The sequence below is a fragment of the Nomascus leucogenys genome, chromosome 13, assembly GCF_006542625.1.
Source record: "Nomascus leucogenys isolate Asia chromosome 13, Asia_NLE_v1, whole genome shotgun sequence".
NCBI lineage: Eukaryota > Metazoa > Chordata > Mammalia > Primates > Hylobatidae > Nomascus > Nomascus leucogenys.
The window spans coordinates 32,276,276-32,299,430 of record NC_044393.1 but is presented as its reverse complement, the minus strand read 5'-3'; the positions used below and the strand labels follow the sequence as shown (position 1 = coordinate 32,299,430).

General features: G+C 49.1%; 1 protein-coding gene across 6 annotated transcripts in view; it reads right to left on the bottom strand.

Moving 5' to 3' along the window:
* Positions 1-19,169: 19,169 nt before the first annotated feature.
* Positions 19,170-23,155, bottom strand: part of BCL2L1 (BCL2 like 1) — a 78,262-nt gene continuing 74,276 nt past the window's right edge. For all 6 annotated transcript variants that reach the window (XM_030826742.1, XM_030826738.1, XM_030826739.1 and 3 more), the window contains exon 3: positions 19,170-20,799. In XM_030826742.1, the coding sequence (XP_030682602.1) occupies positions 20,662-20,799 (138 nt within the window). In that variant the 3' untranslated portion in view covers positions 19,170-20,661. The remainder of the gene's footprint in view (positions 20,800-23,155) is intronic.

Genomic DNA, 23,155 nt, shown 5'->3' with positions numbered 1-23,155 from the left:
TCAGCTGATTCTCCTGCCTGCCTCAGCCTCATGAGTAGCTGGGATTACAAGCATGCGCCACCACACCCAGCTAATTTTGTATTTTTAGTAGAGACGGAGTTTCTCCGTGTTGGTCAGGCTGGTCTCGAACTCCCGACCTCAGGTGATCTACCTCCCTCGGCCTCCTAAAGTGCTGGGATTACAGGCGTGAGCCACCTCGCCCGGCCTAATTTTTTTGTTTTTTTTTTGAGATGGAGTCTCGCTGTGTCGCCCAGGTTGGAGTACAGTGGCTCGATCTCGGCTCACTGCAAGCTCCGCCTCCTGGGTTCACACCATTCTACTGCCTCAGCCTCCCAAGTAGCTGGGACTGCAGGCTGCCCCCACGCCTGGCTAATTTCTTGTATTTTTAGTAGAGATGGGGTTTCACTGTGTTAGCCAGGATGGTCTTGATCTCCTGACCTTGTGAGCCACCCACCTTGGCCTCCCAAAGTGCTGGGATTACAGGTGTGAGCCACTGCGCCTGGCCTAATTTTTTCTATTTTTAGTAGAGACAGGGTTTCACCATGCTGGCCAGGCTCGTCTTGAACTCCTGACCTCATGATCTGCCCGCCTTGGCCTCCCAAAGTGCTGGGATTACAGGCATGAGCCACCACGCCCGGCCTTTTTTATTGGTAGAGACAGGGCTCCACTATGTTGCCCAGGCTGGTCTCGAACTCCTGGCCTCAAATGATCCTCCTGCCTCAGCCTCTCAAAGCGCTGGGGGATTTTATTCTAAGTGTGATGGGAAGCTGTGTCCATTTGGGTTCTTTGAGAAGCAAATGCCAAGAAGGAATTAACCATGTGAAGAGATTTATTGGGGGTAATGCCTGTGAGAGATAAAGGAGAGAGGAAGCAGGAGTAGGTTGGGAGAATCTTCAGACTGCAGTGCAGATCTGACACCTGTGGAAGAAAAGAAGGGAAGAAAGGAGAATTGCATAGGAACAGCCTCAGACTTCAGGGCCTCTGGATCATTCTGAGTCCCATCAGGAGACAGAAACCACAAAGCAATTTAAATAGGGGTTGTTTAATATAAAAAAAATTATTAATCTTACACAGGAAAGTAACCATAAAGATGTGAAGGCCGGGTGTGGTGGCTCATGCCTGTAATCCCAGCACTTTGGGAGGCTGAGGTGGGCAGATCACCTGAGATCAGGAGTTGAAGACCAGCCTGGCCAACATGGAAACCCTGTCTCTACTAAAAATACAAAAATTAGCCAGGTATAGTGGCACACACCTGTAATCCCAGCTACTCAGGAAGCTGAGGCAGGAGAATTGCTTGAACCTGGGGCACGGAGGCTGCAATAAGCCAAGATTGCGCCATTGCACTCTAGCCTGAGCACAGAGCAAGACCTTGTCTCAAAAATAAATAAATAAATAAATAGGCAAAGGCCGAGCACAGTGGCTCACGCCTGTAATCCCAGCACTTTGGGAGGCCACAGCAGGTGGATTACCTAAGTTGCGAGTTTGAGACCAGCCAGACCAACATGGAGAAACCCCGTCTTTACTAAAAATACAAAATTAGCCAGGCGTGGTGGCGCATGCCTTTAATCCCAGCTACTCGGAAGGCTGAGGCAGGAGAATCGCTTGAACCCGGGAGGTGGAGGTTGCAGTGAGCCAAGATCACGACATTGCACTCCAGTCTGGGCAACAAGAGGGAAACTCTGTCTCAAAAAAAAAAAAAAGCAAAGAGATCTTTAAAAGGTACCCAAGGAGAGTCCCCAAGGAAAGATAAACTTGATAAACTTGGAAGGGGGTGCCCTCCCCAAGTGAGGCTCAGACTTCACTGGAGAAGGTGTGGTTGGTTGCAGCCCACTGGATGGCGAGAAGTTGGGTGGCTTGCCTATGGCCAAAGCTGGTCCATAGTCCCCTGGGTAAGCAGGAATAACCCTCAGAGGGCTAAGGGAGCTGAGACTGGTGGGCAGGTGGAATTGGGGCACATTTGCAGATGTGAGGCCTAAAGCTTGAGGCATCTGCATCAGGAGGATTGCTGGAAGATGGTCCCCGGGCCTGAAGGCTGCAATGTTGCTATAGGCTATGCACACTGGGCTCATGGCTGGGGCAGATCACCACTAAATGTCCTCACACACACTGCTAAGCAACCAAAAAACAGCAAGAACAGCACGTACACACACACACACACACACACACACACACACACACACACACACACACCTCTTCTCCTCCTGAAAGTCTCTTCTAGCACTGACTACTTGCAAAGTCCAGCATCTCACTGTAAAGGAGTTCAGTTCATCTCCAGTGTGCAGAGCAGAGTGAATTTGGAGCTGAGCGGTAATACATTGATAACTGGCCCAGCATCTTTCAGAAAGTCTTGGCTAGGCCAGTGGGAAGTCCCAGAGCAAGTAATGCCCACTAGAGGAGTCCTGTATTGGGCAAAATTAATGCATCCCTAGTGTATTAGTCAGGGTTCTCTAGAGGGATAGGACTAATAGGATAGATGTATATATGAAAGGGAGTTCATTAAGGAGAATTTATTCACACGATCACAACGGGAAGTCCCACAACAGGCCATCTGCAAGCTGAGGAGAAGCCAGTCTGAGTCCCAAAAACCTCAAAAGTAGGGAGGACAATAGTGCAGCCTTTAGTCTGGCTGAAGGCCTGAGAGCCCCTGGCAAACCACTGGTGTAAGTCTAAGAGTCCAAAAGCTGAAGAACAAACTTGAAGTCTGATGTTCCAAGGCAGGAAGCACCCAGCACGGGAGAAAGATGAGGCCAGAAGACTCAGCCAGTCTAGTGCTTCCACGTTCTTCTGTCTGATTATTTATTTATTTATTTATTTATTTATTTATTTATTTATTTATTTATTTATTATGAGAGAGAGTTTCTGTCGTCGCCCAGGCTGGAGTGCAGTGGCGTGATCTGGGCTCACTGCAAGCTCCGCCTCCTGGGTTCAAGCAGTTCTCCTGCCTCAGCCTCCCAAGTAGCTGGGATTACAGGTGCTCACCACCACACCTGGCTAATTTTTTGTATGTTTAGTAGAGACGGGGTTTCACTATGTTGGCCAGGCTAGTCTTGAACTCCTGACCTCGTGATCCACCCACCTCGGCCTCCCAAAATGCTGGAATTACGGGCGTGAGCCAGTGTGCCCGGCTTAATCACCTCTTTTAAAAGGTCTTATCTCCAAATGCAGTCCCATTCTGAGGTGCTGGGGGTTAGAACATCCACATATGAATTTCGGGGAGACACAATTGAGACCATAATAGTTGGGCTCAGGGCTGGGCATGGTGGCTCACGTCTGTAATCCCAGGATTTGGGAGGCTGAGCGGGGCAGATCGCTTGAGGCCAGGAGTTTGAGACCAGCCCGGCCAACATGGAGAAACCCCATCTCTACTAAAAATACAAAAATTAGCTGGATGTGTTGGTGCATTCTTGTAATCCCAGCTACTTGGGAGGCTGAGACACAAGAATCAATTGAACCCAGAGGTGGATGTTGCAGTAAACCGAGATTGTGCCACTCCACTCCAGCCTGGGCAACAGAGCGAGACTCTGTTTCAGGAAAAAAAAAAAAAGTTGGCTGCCAGGCGCGGTGGCTCATGCTTGTAATCCCAGCACTTTGGGAGGCCGAGGCGGGAGGATCACGAGGTCAGGAGATCGAGACCACGGTGAAACCCCGTCTCTACTAAAAATACAAAAAATTAGCCGGGCGTGGTGGCGGGCGCCTGTAGTCCCAGCTACTCGGAGAGGCTGAGGCAGGAGAATGGCGTGAACCCGGGAGGCGGAGCTTGCAGTGAGCCGAGATTGCGCCACTGCACTCCAGCCTGGGCGACAGAGCAAGACTCCGTCTCAAAAAAAAAAAAAAAAAAGTTGGACTGAAGTTTATTCTGTTTGTCTCTTTGTTCTGGGACCAGTGGACACCTAGGGCATGTTCTTCTCATGGCAGAAGTCTGAGACTTTGGCAGGGCAGAGGAATGGGTGGGGACACTCTTAAAGTCCAGGCCCAAAACAAGCACACACAAAACTGCACCACATTCCACTGGCCAAGGTGTTCCAATTATGATTGCTGCATTACAAACCAACCTGAAACTGAGTGGCATAAAACAATTATTTTACTATGTTCAGAGATTCTGTGGGTCAGGCATTCGGGCCGGGTATGGTGGAAACCGCTTGCCTCTGCTCTAGAACATTTGGGGCCTCAGCTGGAAACACTCAAGTGCTGTGGCCATGATTGGCTGGAGGTGTTTTCACTTATATATGTAGTACTTGATGCTGGGACCACAGCTGGACCTGAGATCAACTGGAACACCACTTTGTGGCTTCCCTCCACAGTCAATCTGTGTGGACTAGTTTGGTCTCCCTTAAAACATGGTAGCTGGAGGTCGGGCGAGGTGGCTTATGCCTATAATCTCAGCACTTTGGGAGGCTGAAGTAGGCAGATCATGAGGTCAATAGATCGAGACCATCCTGGCCAACATGGTGAAACCCTGTCTCTACTAAAATACAAAAATTAGCTGGGCGTGGTGGCATGCGCCTGTAGTCCCAGCTACTCGGGAGGCTGAGGCAGGAGAATCGCTTGAATCTGAAAGGTGGAGGTTGCAGTGAGCTGAGATTGCACCACTGAATGCCAGCCTGGAGACAGAGCGAGACTCGGTCTCAAAAACAAAAACAGTGGCTGGGTCCCAAGAGAGCGAAGGGGAAGTGCCTTGTCTTTCTTTCTTTTCTTTCTTTCTTTCTTTTTTTTTTTTTTTTTTGAGACAGAGTCTTGCTCTGTCGCCCACGCTAGAGTGCAATGGCGCCATCTCGGCTCACTGCAACCTCTGCCTCCTGTGTTCAAGCGATTCTTGTGCCTCAGCCACCCAAGTAGCTGGGATTAGAGGCGTGCACCACCACACCTGGCTTTTTCGTGTGTATTTTTAGTAGAGATGGGGTTTCACCATGTTGGCCAGGCTGGTCTCGAACTCCTGACCTCAGGTGATCCGCCCGCCTTGGCCTCCCAAAGTGCTGGGATTACAGGTGTGAGCCACCGTGCCTGGCCTGCATGGTCTTTTTATGATTCAGTTTCAGAAGACAAAAAGCATCCCTTCTGCTGGAGCCCAGTGGTCAAAGCACTACCAAAGGTACACCCAGGTTCAAGAGGGAGAGGACATGGAGTCCACCACTCAGTAGGAGGACATCAAGATCCCATTGTAAAATGTGGTGTGCATGTGAGAAGGGAAATTTCTTCTTTTTTTAAATTTTATTTTAAGTTCCAGGATACATGTGCAAAACGTGCAGGTTTGTTACATAGATAAGCGTGTGCCACAGTGGTTTGTTGTACCTATGAACTCATCGCCTAGGTATTAAGCCCAGCATGCATTAGCTATTTGTCCTGATGCTCTCCCTCCCCTCACCCCCACAAGCCCCAGTGTATGTTCCCCTCCCTGTGTCCATGTGTTTTCATTGTTCAGCTCCTACTTATGAGTGAGAACATGTGATGTTTGGTTTTCTGTTCCTGTGTTAGTTTGTTGAGGATGATGGCTTCTAGCTTCATCCATGTCCCTGCAAAGGACATGATCTCATTCCTCTCTTTTTGAGACCAAGCCTCGCTCTGTCACCCAGGCTGGAGTGCAGTGGAACGATCATAGCTCACTGCAGACTCAAACTCCTGGGCTCAAGCAATCCTCCCGCCTCAGCCTCCCAAAGTGCTGGGATTACAGGCATGAGCCCTGCACCTGGCCAAGAGGGAAAATTTTTTAGATCATTTTTCGAAAATACAGTCTACCACCCAAGGTCAAGCCCAGTGTTGATGGACAGAGAAATATCCTACAGCCAGGGTGTGCATGGAGGCATGAGGAGAGAAGGCAGAATTGTGAGCAGATAATAAAATATTCTGCAGATGTGGAGAAATGACCAACACAAAAGGTTGGAGGCCGGGTGTGGTGGCTCACACCTGTAGTCTCAACACTTTTGGAGGTTGAGGCAGGAGGACTACTTGAGGCCAGGATCTTGAGATTAGCCTGGGCAACATAATGAGACCTATCTCATTACGGATTTTTTTTTTTTTTTTTTTTTTTTTTGAGACGGAGTCTTGCTCTGTCGCCCAGGCTGGAGTGCAGTGGCACAATCTTGGCTCACTGTCGCTTCCGCCTCCTGGGTTGAAGAGATTCTCCTGCCTCAGCCTCCTGAGTAGCTGGGATTACAGGCACATGCCACCACGCCCAGCTAATTTTTGTATTTTTAGTAGAGACAGGGTTTCACCATGTTGGCCAGGATAGTCTCCATCCCTTAACCTCATGATCCGCCCTCTTGGCCTCCCAAAGTGCTGGGATTACAGGCATGAGCCACCACACCTGGCTGTGTCTCAGGTCTTAAGGTCCCTAGCTGGTCAGCCTTCTTTCCACTTTTCATAGTTTCCTTTTCTTTTTCTTTCTTTTTTTTTTTTGAGATGGAGTCTCACTCTGTTGCCCAGGCTGGAGGGCAATGGCATGATCTCGGCTCACTGCAACCTCTACCTCCTGGGTTCAAGCAATTCTCATGCCTCAGCCTCCTGAGCAGCTGGGATCACAGGCATGAGCCACCATGCCTGGCTAATTTTTGTATTTTTGGTAGATACAGGGTTTTGTCATGTTGGACAGAATGGTCTCAAACCCCTGGCCTCAAGTGATCCATCTGCCTCAGCCTCCCAAAGTGCTGGGATGACAGGCATAAGCCACTGCGCCCAGCCTGAGTTTTCTTATTCTTATTTTATATACAGTGTCAAAGGTTCTTAATTTTACTTAGCAGGAGAAATAGGGAAAAGTACATCTGCTCCATTTTCCTGGATGTGGAAGTCCAGTGGTTCATCCTAATATATATTAAAATATCTTTTAATATATAATCTCTCTCTCTCTCCCTACCCCTCCTTCCCCTTCCATTTCATTTGTTGAAAAAAATGGAGTCATTTGTCCTGAGGATTTCCCCCAGTCTGTATTCTGGTAATTGCAATCCCATGTGTTGCTTATTATGCCCCTCTGTCCCCTGTGTTTTCTATAAATGGTGATTACATTTAGAAGCTTAGACTCACGCTTGATTTTTTTGGCAAGAATATTTTATGGGTGTGCTGTGTTCTCTTGGCAGGCAGCACATGATGCCTGGTTGTCTTTGTGTACCATTAGCAGCTTTCATTGGTCATTGTGCAGATTCATTAACTTATTAGCAGTACAGATGGCTTTCAAATACATGAAAAGATGCCAACCTCAATTAGATTTTTAAAAATGAAATTTTAAAGTATGAGTACTATTTTTCCATCTACCAGATTGACAAGGATCAGAGTGTTAACATGAATGTTGGCAAGAGTGCAAAGGACAGGCGATTTCATAGGCTGCCTGATTTGACTGTATCCATCAAAATGACAAATGTATACACCCTTTGGCCCAGCAATTCTACTTTTAGGAATGTACTCTGTGGACACATGTGCACATATGCAAAATGATGGATTGCAGTATTGTTTGGATTAGCAGGAGTTAAAGCCTGGGCAACATAGTGAGACCTTGTCTCTACTACAAATAAAAAAATATTAGCCGGGCATGGTGGTGCATGCCTGTGGTCCCAGCTACTTGGGAGGCTGAGGTGGGAGGATCCTCAAATTTGGGAGGTCAAGGCTGCAGTAAGTCATGATCACACCACTGCGCTCCAGCCTGGGCAATAGAACAGACCCTGTCTCCAAAAACAAAAACAAAAACAGTAACAACAAAAGTTGAGAACTACCAAATTGTTCCACCTGGAGTGCTACAAAGTTATCATAACTTGTGGCAGACCCTGTGGGCAATGTGCCTGCAGGATGCCCTCCAAAGCTTTGGTGGACAGTTCTCATTAAAGGGAACAGCCACCTGTGTGTTTTTGACCAAGCATGGGGCAGGCAGGAAATGCCAAATGTCAAGGAGAAAATCTTGAAGCAGCCCTCCTCAGCCAATGAGGGATGAGTTGGTGTATAAACACCTTGGTGTTCTTTTCCCTCAGTGATAGAATTTTGAGCAATGTTCCACGGGTTTTTCAAAGGATGCCCTGTGGAGGAGCCCCATTGCCTGGAGTGGCAGCTTACTCATTATCACACCCTATATTGGCTCCCTGCCCTTCCTTGTGTCACTTCCCCACTTAAATCATTTGCCCCTGAATCTTTATTCTAGGCTTTGCTTTTGGGGGAAATCTACACTAAGGCAGAGCTTGGTGGTGGTTTTGGCAGCACAGTCTGATACAATTTATAGTAGTTACTATAAAAAATAGTACTTACAGTGCCAGACACCATCCTTAAGCACTTTACGAACATTAAACCTGTGTAACTACCCCATGAAGTAGGTATGATTAGCACCCCTATTTTTCAGGAAAAAAACTCAGGCACAGAGAAGTTACGTCACTTGTCCAAGGGCACCTGCCTCCCCTGGGCAGTCTCGTTTCAGGGTCCTGCTCCAAACCACTACACTATCCTTTCTCTGGTCCCCTGCTGCTCCACCAGCATGAGCTGAGCTTGGCCAAGGTTGGCCTCTTCGCTTCTGGACCTCTACTGTAGTGGTCAGCTGTGGAGAATGGCCATCCACCTACCCTCTACAGTTTGTTTTCCAGGTGTCCAGAGAGCTTGGCACAAAGTCTAGGTAAGATTGATATACCCTTTTGGGGACAGCCAACCAGCTGCAGAGGGATGTTGCACTTCATAAATGGTTTGTAACCTACAGCGCTATCATTATTTTAATTTATTATTATTATTTTTACAATGCAATTGTAACAGTTATTTCTGGGGGAGGTTTGTTTGTTTTTTAAGTTTTTTTTTTTTTTTTGTAGAGGTGGAGTCTTGCTATGTTGCCCAGGCTGGTCTCAAACTCCTCGGCTGAAGCAATCCTCCTGCGTCAGTCTCCCAAAGTGGGATTATAGGCGTAAGCCACCATGTCCAGCTTTTTGTTTGTTTGTTTGTTTTGAGACGGAGTTTTCGCTTTTGTTACCCAGGCTGGAGTGCAATGGTGTGATCTTGGCTCACTGCAACCTCCACCTCCTGGGTTCAAGTGATTCTCCTGCCTCAGCCTCCTGAGTAGCTGGGACTACAGCCACCTGCCACCACGCCCGGCTAATTTTTGTTTTTTTAGCAGAGACGGGGTTTCACCATGTTGGCCAGGCTGGTCTGGAACTCCTCACCTCAGGTGATCCGCCCACCTTGGCCTCCCAAAGTGCTGGGATTATAGGCATGAGCCACCACGCCTGGCTTGTTTTTTACATCAGTGCAATTAGAGCCTGACGTGGGCACTTGCTGACGTGAGTACTGGTCATTTCCTATTCAGCAACAAATTTACAAACCATCTCATTGGCCAGGCCACTATGTTATATGTATATTATTTTCTATTTCATATTGAGAAAAACTTTTTCTTGTTTTGTGTCCACATTCTTGGTATCTTAGTATTTTAAAAATGAGTTCCTCAAATTTTAACATTGACTTATTAACAGTTCGTAATATGACCATTTAAATTTCATTTAAGAACTTCAAGAATTCACAAGACTCTATAATGAAATTATTAAAACTAATTATATGTGAATTTATTGAAATGAGATGGCTTAAATAATTTAGGAGAGAATACTCAACATGGTCAGAATTCTCACGTGAGTTTATGCATATTAATTAAAAATCAGGCTGGGCGCAGTGGCTCACGCCTGTAATACCAGCACTTTGGTAGGCCAAGGCTGGCGGATCGCCTGAGGTCAGGAGTTCGAGACCAGCTTGGCCAACATAGTGAAACCCTGTCTCTAATAAAAATACAAATTTAGCTGGGCATGGTGGCAGGCACTTGGAGTCCCAGCTACTCGGGAGGCTGAGGCAAGAGAATCACTTGAACCCAGGGGACAGAGGTTGCAGTGAGCCAAGATGGCACCACTGCACTCTAGCCTGGGCGACGGAGCGAGACTCTGTCTCAAAAAAAACGAAAGAAAGAAATGAACACATATGCCCTATATAAATATATGTCTTCTTTGATTTTTATTTATTTATTATTATTTTTTTTCGAGAGGGAGTTTCGCTCTTGTTGCCCAGGCTGGAGTGCAATGGTGTGATCTTGGCTCACTGCAACCTCCGCCTCCCGGGTTCAAGCAATTCTCCTGCCTCAGCCTCCCGAGTAGCTGGGATTACAGGCATGAGCCACCATGCCTGGCTAATTTTGTATTTTTAGTAGAGACGGGGTTTCTCCATGTTGGTCAGGCTGCTCTCGAACTCCTGACCTCAGGTGATCTGCCCGCCTCAGCCTCCCAAAGTGCTGGGATTACAGGCGTGAGCCACCGCACTTGGCTGTGCCCAGCCATTTCTATTATTTTCTTTTTCTTTCTTTTTTCTTTTTTTTGAGATGGAGTTTTGCTCTTGTTGCCCAGGCTGGAGTGCAATGGCGCAATCTCGGCTCACTGCAGCCTCTGCCTCCTGGGTTCAAGTGATTCTCCTGCCTCAGCCTCCTGAGTAGCTGGGATTGCAGATGCCCACCACCATGCCCAGCTAATTTGTTTGTATTTTTAGTAGAGATGGGGTTTCACCATGTTGCCATGTTGGCCGGGCTGGTCTTGAACTCCTGACCTTGGGTGATCTGCCTGCCTCGGCTTCCTGAAGTGCTGGGATTACAGGCACAAGCCACCACGCCCCATTTCTATTATTTTCTATATAGTAAGAAATAGTTCTTGTTATTTTTGCCTCATGACAAAGGCTATGATGGTAGAGATAGAAAAATAGAAAGCTGGGCATTATGTAATACATTATTTTATTGTACTTATCTTTTTGTTGTTGTTGTTGTTGTTTTGAGACAGCCTCTCACTCTGTCACCCAGGCTGGAGTGCAATGGTGTGATCTTAGGTCACTGCAACTTCCACCTCCTGGGTTCAAGCAATTCTCCTGCCTCAGCCTCCAGAGTAGCAGGGATTACAGGTCCGCGCCACCATGCCTAGCTAATTTTTTTTTGTATTTTTGGTAGAAATGGGATTTCACCATGTTGGCCAGGCTGGTCTCAAACTCCTGACCCCAAGTGATCTGCGTGCCTCAGCCTCTCAAAGTCTGGAATTACAGGCGAGAGCCACCGCGGCCAGCCCATTTTATTTTATTTTCTGAGTCAGGGTCTTGCTCTGTCATCCAGGCTGGAGTTCAGTGATGTGATCACAGCTCACTGCAGCCTCAACCTTCTGGTCTCAAGTGATTATCCCACCTCAGGCTCCCTATTAGCTGGGAATACAGGCGAGTGCCACCACGCCCAGCTAATTTTTGTATTTTTTTGTAAAGATGGGGTTTTGCCATGTTGCCCAGGCTGGTCTGGAACTCCTGGGTTCAAACAATCTGCCCACCTCAGCCTCCCAAACTGCTGGAATTACAGGTGTGAGCCACCACACCTGGCCTATGTAATAAATTTGATCATGACATAAGTTGCTGGTTTTTCTGCATGACTTGTTTTTTTTTTTTTTTTTTTTTTTTTTTTTTTTTGAGACGGAGTCTCGCTCTGTCACCCAGGCTGGAGTGCAGTGGCGCGATCTCGGCTCACTGCAAGCTCCGCCTCCTGGGTTCACGCCATTCTCCTGCCTCAGCCTCTCCGAGTAGCTGGGACTACAGGCGCCCGCCACCACGCCCGGCTAATTTTTTGTATTTTTAGTAGAGACGGGGTTTCACCGTGGTCTCGATCTCCTGACCTCGTGATCCGCCTGCCTCGGCCTCCCAAAGTGCTGGGATTACAAGCGTGAGCCACCACGCCCGGCCTCTGCATGACTTGTTAATTTTTAAAAATTGCACAAGTGAGCCAGGCACAGTGGTTCACATCTATAATCCCTGCACTTTGGGGGGTCGAAGCAGGAGGATCACTTGAGCCCAGGAGTTCCTGACCAGCCTGGGCAACATAAGGAAACCCTGTCTCTATTAAAAAAAAAATTGCACAAGCAATACACAAAATTATTATTATTATTTTTTGAGATGGAGTCTTGCTCTGTCGCTCAGGCTGGAGTGCAGTGGTGTGATCTCGGCTCACTGCAAGCTCTGCCTCCTGGGTTCCCGCCATTCTCCTGCTTCAGCCTCCCGAGTAGCTGGGACTACAGGCACCCGCCACCACGCCTGGCTAATTTTTTTGTATTTTTAGTAGAGACAGGGTTTCACCGTGTTAGCCAGGATGGTCTCGATCTCCTGATCTCGTGATCCGCCTGCCTCGGCCTCCCAAAGTGCTGGGATTACAGGAGTGAGCCACCGCACCCGGCCCTACACAAAATTATCTTAAACTTCTCTAGAACCCAGAAGACTATAAAGAAGTGAAAGCTGGCTAAAAAGCTTTTTTTTTTTAAATTTAATAAATCATGAATAGGTGTTGGCTGGGTGCCGTGGCTCACGCCTGTAACTCCAGCACTTTGGGAGGCCGAGGCGGGCAGATCACCTGAGGTCAGGAGTTTGAGACCAACCTCGCTAACATAGCGAAACCCCGTTGCTACTAAAAATTCAAAAATTAGCTGGACGTGGTGGTGGGCATCTGTAATCCCAGCTACTCAGGAGGCTGAGGCAGGAGAATCACTTGAACTCAGGAGGCAGAGGCTGTGGCGAGCGAAGATGGCACCACTGCACTCCAGCCTGGGCAACAGAGCAAGACTCCATCTCAAAAAAAAAAAAGAACAGGTGTTGAATTTTACAAAATACTATTTTGATATCTCCTGAAATAATCATAAGCATTTTCTTTGTTAATTTTTCAATACAATGAATTACATAGATAAATTTCTTGACTGGGTGCTGTGGCTCATGTATGTAATTCCAGCACTTTGGGAGGCCAAGGCAGGCAGATCACTTGAGGTCAAGAGTCCAAGACCAGCCTGGCAAACATGGTGAAACCCTGTCTCTATTAAAAATACAAAAATTAGCCTGGCATGGTGGTGCATGCCTGTAATTCCAGCTACTTGGGAGGCTGAGGCAGGAGAATCACTTGAACTTTGGAGGCGGAGGTTGCAGTGAGCCGAGATGGCGCCACTGCACTCCAGCCTGGGCTACAGAGTGAGACTCCGTCTCAGAAAAAAAAAAAAGAAAGAAAAAAGAAAAAATTCCTATATGTAGTCAATCTTGTTTGCCTGGAATAAACCCTATTAGGTTGTAATATATTATTCTTTTAATATGTTGTTAGGTTTGGTTTGTTAATATTATAACTTTGGCATACATGTTCATAAGTAATAGTGACCTAGAGGCCGGGCGCAGTGGCTCACGCTTGTAATCCCAGCACTTTGGGAGGCCGAGGCGGACGGATCACGAGGTCAGGAGATCGAGACCATCCTGGCTAACACGGTGAAACCCCGTCTCTACTAAAAATACAAAAAAATTACCCGGGCGTGGTGGCGGGCGCCTGTAGTCCCAGCTACTCGGAGAGGCTGAGGCAGGAGAATGGCGTGAACCCGGGAGGCAGAGCTTGCAGCGAGCCGAGATCGCGCCACTGCACTCCAGCCTGGGTGACAGAGCGAGACTCCGTCTCAAAAAAAAAAAAAAAAAAAAAAAAAAAGTAATAGTGACCTAGAATTCCCTTTATTTTCCTTCCTTTCTTCCTTCTTTCCTTCTGTGTTTCCCTCACTCTCTCCCTTCTTTCCTTCCTTCCTCTCTCTGCCTTGGTGCTGTACAACCTTGCCCCGTTGTTTTGGTTTTTTTTTTGAGATGGAGTCTTGCTCTGTCGCCCAGGCTGGAGTGCAGTGGCGCGATCTCGGCTCACTGCAAGCTCCGCCTCCCAGGTTCACGCCATTCTGCTGCCTCAGCCCCCGGAGTAGCTGGGATTACAGGCGCCCGCCACCACGCGCAGCTAATTTTTTTGTATTTTTAGTAGAGATGGGGTTTCACCCTGTTAGCCAGGATGGTCTCGATCTCCTGACCTCGTGATCTGCCCGTCTCGGCCTCCCAAAGTGCTGGGATTACAGGCGTGAGCCACCGCGCCCGGCAGCCTTGCCCAGTTTTAATAACAGTTATAATGGTAAAGAAAGAAAGAAGAGTTTGAAAGATTTATATATTTTCCTGTGTTCTGAACTCATTATTTTAAAATATTCAAAATGAAAATGTACATTTGGATTGATTTCAAATCCAACTGAATACAAGAAATATTAACATTAATTTGTCAGTTAAAGGAAGAGCTATTAGAATGTTTAAATATAATTTCAGTAGTAAGCTTTGGAATGGTTTATATTTTTCTTTTATTTCCTAATTGAGATTACAATGTCTCCTTTGTTTTTTTGTTTTTGTTTTTGTTTTTGTTTTTTTGAGATAGAGTCTTGCTCTGTGGCCCAGGCTGGAGTGCAGTGGCACAATCTTAGCTCACTGCAACCTCTGCTTCCCTGTTTCAAGCATTTCTCCTGCCTCAGCCTCTCTAGTAGCTGGGACTACAGATGTGGGCCACCAGGCCCGGCTAATTTTTGTATTTTTAGTAGAGATGGGGTTTCACCCGGGTTCAAGCAATCTCACCATGTTGCCCAGGTTGGTCTCCAACTCCTGGGCCCAAGTGATCCTCCCACCTCAGCATCCCAAAGTGCTGGGATTACAGGCATGAGCCACCATGCTGAGCCCTGTGTGAGCCATTTCTTTCTTTCCTTTTTTTTTTTTGAGACAGAGTTGCACTCTGTCACCCAGGCTGGAGTGCAGTGGCACGATCTCGGCTCACTGCAACCTCCGCCTCCTGGGTTCAAGCAATTCTCCTGCCTCAGCCTCCAGAGTAGCTGGGATTACAGGCACACACCACCATTCCCGGCTAATTTTTTCTATTTTTTTTTTTAGTAGAGACGGAGTTTCACCATGCTGGCCAGGCTCTGGTCTCGAACTCCTGACCTCATGATCCACCCACCTCAGCCTCCCAAAGTGCTGGGATTACAGGCGTGAGCCACCACGCCCGGCCAAGCCATTTCAATAATAATACCTCATATAAAAAGTTGCATTTGCAGGACCAAAGTCAAGTTTTTTGTTTGTTTGTTTGTTTGTTTGTTTTGAGACAGAGTCTCGCTGTTGCCCAGGCTGAAGTGCAATGGCGCAATCTCGGCTCACTGCAGGCTCCGCTCCCCGGGGTTCACGCCATTCTCCTGCCTCAGCCTCCCGAGTAGCTGGGACTACAGGTGCCCGCCACCTCGCCCGGCTAATTTTTTGTATTTTTAGTAGAGACGGGGTGTCACTGTGTTAGCCAGGAAGAAAAAACTTTAAAATATTTTATGTATTTAGATGTTTTAATCAAAATTAAAACTTCATATTTTCTCTATTAAATATATTTCATTTCTTTCATTATAAATATGTAATATATGGAAATTGAATGAGTTTTTCAGCAAGAACCACATAGAAAGTCCCAAACCCCCTCCAGCTTTCCCTTTCTGCAATTCCGAGCATGTTCCATGGCAATATATAAAGTTGGGAATCACTGAGAGGTCTGGTTAAAAACTTGTGGAATACCACACAGCTAGAAAAAAAGAATAAAGTTGACATCAGCTGGTAATTGTTGAAACTGCCTGGTGAGGCCGGGCGCGGTGGCTCACGTTTGTAATCCCAGCACTTTGGGAGGCCGAGGCGGGCGGATCGCGAGGTCAGGAGATCCAGACCACAGTGAAACCCCGTCTCTACTAAAAATACAAAAAATTAGCCGGGCATGGTGGCGGGCGCCTGTAGTCCCAGCTACTCGGAGAGGCTGAGGCAGGAGAATGGCGTGAACCCGGGAGGCGGAGCTTGCAGTGAGCCGAGATTGCGCCACTGCACTCCAGCCTGGACGACAGAGTGAGACTCCGTCTCAAAAAAAAAAAAAAAAAGAAACTGCTTGGCGAGTACATGGGGATTCATGTCTGAATACGGAAACTTCTACAAGGCTGGGCTAGGTGGCTCAAGCCTGTAATCCCAGCACTTTGGGAGTCCAAGGTGGGTGGATCACTTGAGGTCAGGAGTTGGAGACTAGCCTAACCAGTATGGTGAAACTCCGTCTCTACTAGTAAACACAAAAATTAGCTGGGCGTGGTGGTGTGTGCCTGTAGTCACAGCTACTTGGGAGGCTGAGACAGGAGAATTGCTTCTACCCAGAAGGTGGAGATTGCAATTCTCGAACCTGGAAGGTGGAGGTTGCAGTGAGCCGAGATCATGCCACTGCACTTTCGGCTTGGGCGACAGAACGAGACTGTGTCTCAAAGAAAAAAAAAAACCTCTATAAGATATAGTATGCAGGTGGAAAAAGCAAGGGAAAGTGTGTTTAGTATGTTACCATTTGTGTAAAAAATTAGTGGAGGATCAAAATATATTTATATCTGTGCCAATATGTGAAAAGATGTTTCTGGGCTGGGCGCAGTGGCTCACGCCTGTAATCCCAGCACTTTGGGAGGCCGGAGCCAAGTGATGGCTTGAGACGAGGAGTTCGAGACTAGCCTGGGCAATATGGCAAAACTCTGTCTCTACAAACATACAAAAAAGTTAGCCAGGTATGGTGGCGTGCTTCTGTAGTCGCAGCTACCTGGGAGGCTGAGGTGGAAGGATCACTTGAGCCCAGGAAGTCGAGGCTGCAGTGAACTATGATCAGGCCACTGCACTCCAGCCTGGGCAACAGAGTGAGACCCTCTCTCAAAAAAAAAAAAAAAAAGAAAAAAAGAGGGCGTGAAGACATTTCTGGAAGCACATGGAGAATTTGAGGAAGGGACTTGAACGGCTATGGCTAGGGGCAGGAGCTGAGGACACATCGTGGGGGAAGGGGTGAGTGGGAGGCTGGAGGCTTTGGTCTTGAACCAAACAAGATGGCGATTCTAAGCTCCAGAGAGCCCATACAAGCACTGAATCCAGTACCTAAGGGTTGGAAGTGTAGCTGTTTTTCTGGTGAGTAGGGTAGAGGATGGAGGACATTGGGGAAAGGTGGCCCCCCAGCGAGACAGGTCGTGTGCACTGAGTGGGAGCAGCTTGAGCTGGGGCTGGCTCTCAGGTCGCATTCCGTGGCCACCAGGGGACAGTCAAGCCCACTCCGAAAAGCGGGTGGGGCGGGGCGGGGCGGGGCAGGGCGCCCGGGGCAGGTCCCACCTCTAGGCCCGCCCTCCAGCTGGAGCTCCTGACCTCTTTTTCCCAGACCCCTCCTGGACCGCTGGACGCGGCCATGCGGGATTCCGAGAGTGCAGCACCTCCTCTCTTCTCCTGGAGAGCCCGGGGTGGGGATGCCGAATCCATCCCCGCGGTCACCCTCAACATCCAGTCCTCCTCCACTGCTTCTGGGTTATCTCATTCAATTGCCCATCACACCCATTTTGTAGAGGGGAAAGCTGGGGCACAGAGAGAGTAGGTAACTCACTGGAAGCCACGGCTCGAGAAGTGACGACTCGGGACACAAATCTGGCTGTCCATCCTCAAAACCGGAGCATTCATGAAACCATGGCTTCCTCACTGATCTCTGTGTTTCCACTCTGCTTCCCCCTCCGGAACCTTCTCCACCCATCAGCCAGAGTTTTGGGGGCCCTCGGGCTGTATCACTCCCTAATTTACCACCTTTCTCTGGCTCTCACTGCCCTCAGGATCAAGTTCAGTCCCCTCACCCCACCCTGTCATCATCTTAAACCCAGGAGCGCCCTCTCTTATAGCTCTGGACACACCAACTTTTCTTCAGCCTGAAGTCAATGCCTGCTCATCTGGCCCACTCTCCTGCCTCCCCACTTAATTTTAAGTTAACTGTGATGCACTCTTCAGGCCCTGGCTCTCATGTCAATTCCTCCAGGGAGCCCTCCCTGACTCCTGATTCCCAGACAAGCTCACATCGCACTTACTATGAGTCTCTTGGGTTGCACTGGCTTCAGACATGCACTTCATTTTTGTATCTATAATGGCATCACTATTCTAAAAATGTGTCATCCTTGAGTCTCTCTGAAGCTATCTCTACTCCATCTGAAATCCTGTGGGATGTACCTTAAATATCTCAAGTCTGACCCCTTCTTACCTCCTTCCCTACTAAGTCCTTCATGTCTTGGCAGAAGACCAAACTGCTTCCTCATGGTCGTTGCTTTTCCTCCTTTGCCCTTAGTGGGCCTTAGAAAATAATACCCCAAAGTATGGTACTTTGGCATGCTGAATACTTTGAACTAAAGGAGGCTGGAAGGCCTCAGAAACAAGATCTCTGACTTTCTCCTGGCTTGCTGTCTCCCATTTCTTTCTCCCCTGAAGCAAGTAACAGAAACTAGCATTCACTCCTCTTCCCCAAGGTGGGTCATAGAAACTAGAACTCCTCTCCCCAAAGCAGCTCATAAAACACTGTAACCTTCCTCTGCTCTACTGTGTAGAAGCTGGCCACAAATTCTCGGCTGGGCGTGGGGATCACTGGAGGCCAGGTGTTCGAGACCAGCCTGGGCAACATAACAAGCTCCCCATCTCTACAAAAAAAAATTTGAAAATTAGCCAGGCTTGGTGGCACCCACATGTAATTTCAGCTGCTCAGGAGACTGAGGCAGGAGGATCGCTTGAGCCCAGGAATTTGAAGCTGCAGCGATCTATCACACTACTGCATTCCAGCCTGGATGACAGGGTGAGACCCTCTTAAAAAACAAATAAATACTCTGACCTATGTCTTTGTCTCCTGTACCGGGAAGGAAGGAATGCTACACAGAGGCCAAGAAGAATCTGGACTGGCCTTGCTGGGCTGGCTAATTTAAAAATTTTTTTGTAGAGACAGGGTCTCATTTTGTTGCCCAGGCTGATCTTGAACTCCTGACCTTAAGCAACCCATCCTCCACCCACAAAGTATTGAGATTACAGGGCGTGAACTGCCACTTTGTTTTTCTTTTGTTATAGGAATGTCAGTCATAGAACCTTCTGATGGGTGAGGAAAGGCATCACACCTTTCCCCCACACCCTACAGCAGCTAGAGCCATGCTTGTGTCTGTCTCCTCCACTAGAATGAATGCTATGTAAAGGCAAAGGTTTTGTTTGAAGAAGTCCCCAGTGCCCAGGACTATGGCTGTGTAGAGCAGAGCTCAGTAAACACTTGCCAAGTGGCTGTGTCTCCCACTAGAATGTCAGCTCCTGAGGGCAGAGACTGTGTCTGTCCTGTTCACATGCAGCCCCAGTGCCCAGCACACAGCATGTACTCAGTAAAACCCTGTCACTGTACAGGTGGATAAATTCAGGCCCAGAAGGAAGGAAGGACTTGTCCAAGGCCCTCCCCTGAGGGCGGCAGAGCCAGGACCAGTACCCAGCTCTCCAGCGGCCCCTCCTTTCCCCATCCCGGAGTACACAAGAGCCCAGGCTCTTTGTTCACTGAGTAAACACAGTTTATTACTGAACTGCACTTTCACCTTCACACAGACTATTTCAAAGAGCTGGAACAAGTGTGGGGTGGGGGTTGGGGGAGGGGGCAGGTGACCCTCAGGAGCCAGGACCCTCGGCTGGCTTCCCTGGACCAGGGCAGAGGAGGGAGCATCAGGCCGTCCAATCTCCGGGCACCAGCTCTCCACGTGCACGCGCACTGCAAGCCAGCAGCTCCTCACACATAAATACAGACACGCTTAACAAAAATAGTATATCATCTTCACAAGGAATAAAAACTAGTCTCAAATATGTACAGCAGAGAGCCCGGGGTGGCTGGGACCCCTGGGGATGAGACAGGCCAAGGGTGGAGCAGAAAAGAGAGGGAGGCCTGAAGAGCTCCTGGCCAAGCCACTCTGACCTTGGCAGCCTAGCTGCCCAGGCTGGACAGGTGTGGGGCACAGATCTGCCTGGCCAGGCAGGACTGGCCCTTCTAGTCAGCCCTACCCCACCCCATGCAGCAGGCTCTCCTTCCTGCCCTTCCTGCCTGAGGTAGGGAAGACCCTGGGGCTCCCATAGCTGTTCCTGATAGCTCCCTTTCACCTCAGGGCTGAGTCCCCTGAACCCGCCATGAGGAGCAGCCCAAGGCAGAGATGCCACAAGCTACTCTTGTAGGAAGTGAGGCAGCTGAGGCCATAAACAGCTCTGGGGCATCTGTCTTGGGCCCAGTTGGTCCCTCAGTATGGGCATGGGAGCCAAGGAGGGGAAGGGACTAGGGTGGTGCTGAACTGCAAGGGCCACCCTAGCTTTGGCATGGGGTGCTTCCTGCAGCTATAGCCCCCTCCCTCCTGGGTGGGGCTGGCCTCTAGCCAGAGGCTTCTGGAGGACATTTGGACTGGGAGTGAGGACTCTAGCCAGTCCAGAGGTGAGGAGGGAGTCCTGGTCCTTGTATCTTTATCCCAAGCAGCCTGAATCCCTAGTCAAAAGTGGCCCCTAAATGGCTCTTAGGGGGTAGGGATGGAAGGAAAGGGAACCCAAGTTAGTGTGGGGAGAGTGGGGGGAAAATGAGCAATTCTGAGGCCACAAACATCAAAACAAAGGCAATCTAGTCTCCTTTCTGGGGAAGAGGTTCTGAAAACTTTCAAGCTCCCTGGCAGAAAAACATTTTCAGGGAGGCTAAGGGGTAAGGGTTGCACCAATCAGGTAGGGCCCTCCTGCCCCCAGCCACAAACCCTTCCATACCTGCCAGCCTCCTTTGGACAGATTTTGTGGAAATTTTGTGAATTCTGAGGCCAAGGGAACTGAGGTGTGGGGGTCTCACAGAAGTGTGATAAATTCTAGAAAACTAACTGCAGGGGACCAGATCTGGGCCCAACCCTGTGGCGGGTAGGTGGGCATGGGCTGCATGTAGTGGTTCTCCTGGTGGCAATGGCGGCTGGACGGAGGATGTGGTGGGGCAGGGAAGGGGGTGGGAGGGTAGAGTGGATGGTCAGTGTCTGGTCATTTCCGACTGAAGAGTGAGCCCAGCAGAACCACGCCGGCCACAGTCATGCCCGTCAGGAACCAGCGGTTGAAGCGTTCCTGGCCCTTTCGGCTCTCGGCTGCTGCATTGTTCCCATAGAGTTCCACAAAAGTATCCTGCAGGGAGAGAGAAGGAAGGTGCAGTTTGAGTCCTCAGAGAGTAATGTAGGTGGGTGGGGAAAGGGGCCATCTGCATGCTATGGCCTTGGTGATGTGAAAAACTGTAGCCATCCGTGCCCACTCTGGGCCAGGTAAAGGGCTAAGGGTGGTCCTCTTTCTTGACCCTCCGTTGGTGATAATCAAACCATGTTACTGCTGAAAAAACAGGTAGAGAGGAGGAAAGTGCCCTGTCTGAGGTCAGTCAGGAAGTAGCACTTACTCCAGAATCCAAGGTGGGAACGAGACAGGCAGGATCAGGGAACTGATGGAAGCCAGGTGGCTGGAGCAGAGTGCAGGAGAGGAGGGCATGGGGGAGACGATGGTGCAGGGGTGAGCAAGAGCCAGACCATGTGTGGCCTGGAAGCCGCGAGGAGCCTAGAGTTGAGTCTGAGGGTAGTATGGAGTGTGGAGCCACTAGGCCTCAGACTTTCTACTGCTGCATCGGAGGGAGGGACAACCAAGCCTGGGGCTAAATCCCCAGGGTCATTTGCAGCCAATTCAGGGGTAGAATGGGTCCTGGGACTTCAGCCAGAGGCTCCTCCCTCTGGAGGGAGCCTCTGGTGGGCAGTTTGGTGACAAGAAGAGCAGGGCAGAGGAGAGAGGGTAACAATGATGCAGGACTGACAGGCCTCCATCATGGGGTCTGTGAGGCCTTGTCCTGGTTGTCTCCACTGCAGGGGGTGTGAATCTGGGCCCAGGAGGTTGTGATCAACAGCCCTCTGCCCTGAATCTAAGTCAGAAGGGAAGCACATGATAGGGGGAAGGAGGAGCTGTGGGCTAAATTACCCAGCCCAGGGTGCAGCAGCCTGTGGGGCAGGGAGAGGGATGCTTAGAACATACTTTTATGAGTAAGCGTAGTACCCAATTTGTCCTTTAATCCTCCCAACAATTCTGCAATGCAGGCTGTCTCTCCCCATTTACAGGCCAAGAAGCGTGTGCCTCTGAGGCCCCAGGGACTAGATCAAGGTCACCCGGCTGTGTCAGTGGTGGAGCCAGAATCCAAAACTGGTGTCTGGCACCTAGAAATATGTAAGAAAGAAGTAAGTTCTAGGCTGGGTGCGGTGGCTCATGCCTATAATCCCAGCACTTTGGGAGGCTGAGATGGGTGGATCGCCTGAGGTCAGGAGTTCGAGACCAGCCTGGCCAACATGGTGAAACCCTGTCTCTACTAAAAATACAAAAATTAGCTGGGTGTGGTGGCACGCGCCTGTAATCCCAGTTACTCAGGAGGCTGAGGCACAAGAATTCTTTGAACCCGGGAGGCGGAGGTTGCAGTGAGCAGAAATCACACCATGGCACTCCAGTCTGGGTGACAGAGACTCTGTCTCGAAAAAAAAAAAAAAAAAAGTAAGTACCGTGTGTGTGTGTAAAATGAGTGAGTTACTGGCTGGTTCTTGCCCCTCTACCAAGACCTCTGCCACACTGGGCTTACATTTCCAGCCAGTCCCGAATGGCCGAGTGGCTGCTCCCTCAAGACAGGCATGCCATCTCCAGTTGGCCTCAGGTCTCACCTACCAGTTTGCTCACTTGTGACCTCTGCCTTGGCCCACTTTCAGTCTTGACAACCCCCTCAGTCCATGCTCCACACAGAGATTTCTAAAAACACTTGAAGCCCTCCAGCAGCTTTCTCCTGCGCTTAGAAGGCCAGCATCATTTATTTTTATATCCCTGGTACCTAGCAAAATGCCATGTGCACTGAGCTGCTAACTTGACTGAAAGAATCCTCAACATTAAGCCAGTAGAGAGCAGTGACCCATGAATCTCAGCCCTTGCAGAAGCACACTCCATTCAGTCACTCGAAGTTCTCAACCTTCCAGGGCTTCCATCACACCTGAAATAAAGTCCCCACTCCTTATCCTGGCCAGCGAGGTCTAGTGGGATCTGGCTCCAACACTTTCTGGCCTCCTCCCCCCCCCTGTCCCCTGCACACTTCACTCCAGTCCCACTGGCCTCCTTGCTGTTCCTCCAATGTCTCCTGCCGCAGGAGTCTGCTGTTTGTGCTTGCCTGGAGCACCCGACCCCAGGTCATCGACTGTCTCACTCCCTCATTTCACAACCATGACTCCCCTCAAATGTCACCTCCTAGGGGAGGCCTTCCTGACTGCCTTGTCTAAAACAGTACACCACCCCCATCTCTCTCTCTGCCTGTCCCCTTACCCCCTTACCTTCCTTGATTTTTCTTCTCAGTTTTTTTTTTTTTTTTTTTTTTTTTGAGACACAGTTTTATTCTGTCCCTCAGGCTGGAATGCAATGAACAATCTGGGCTCACAGCAACCTTTGCTTCCTGGGTACAAGTGATTCTCCTGAGTAGCTG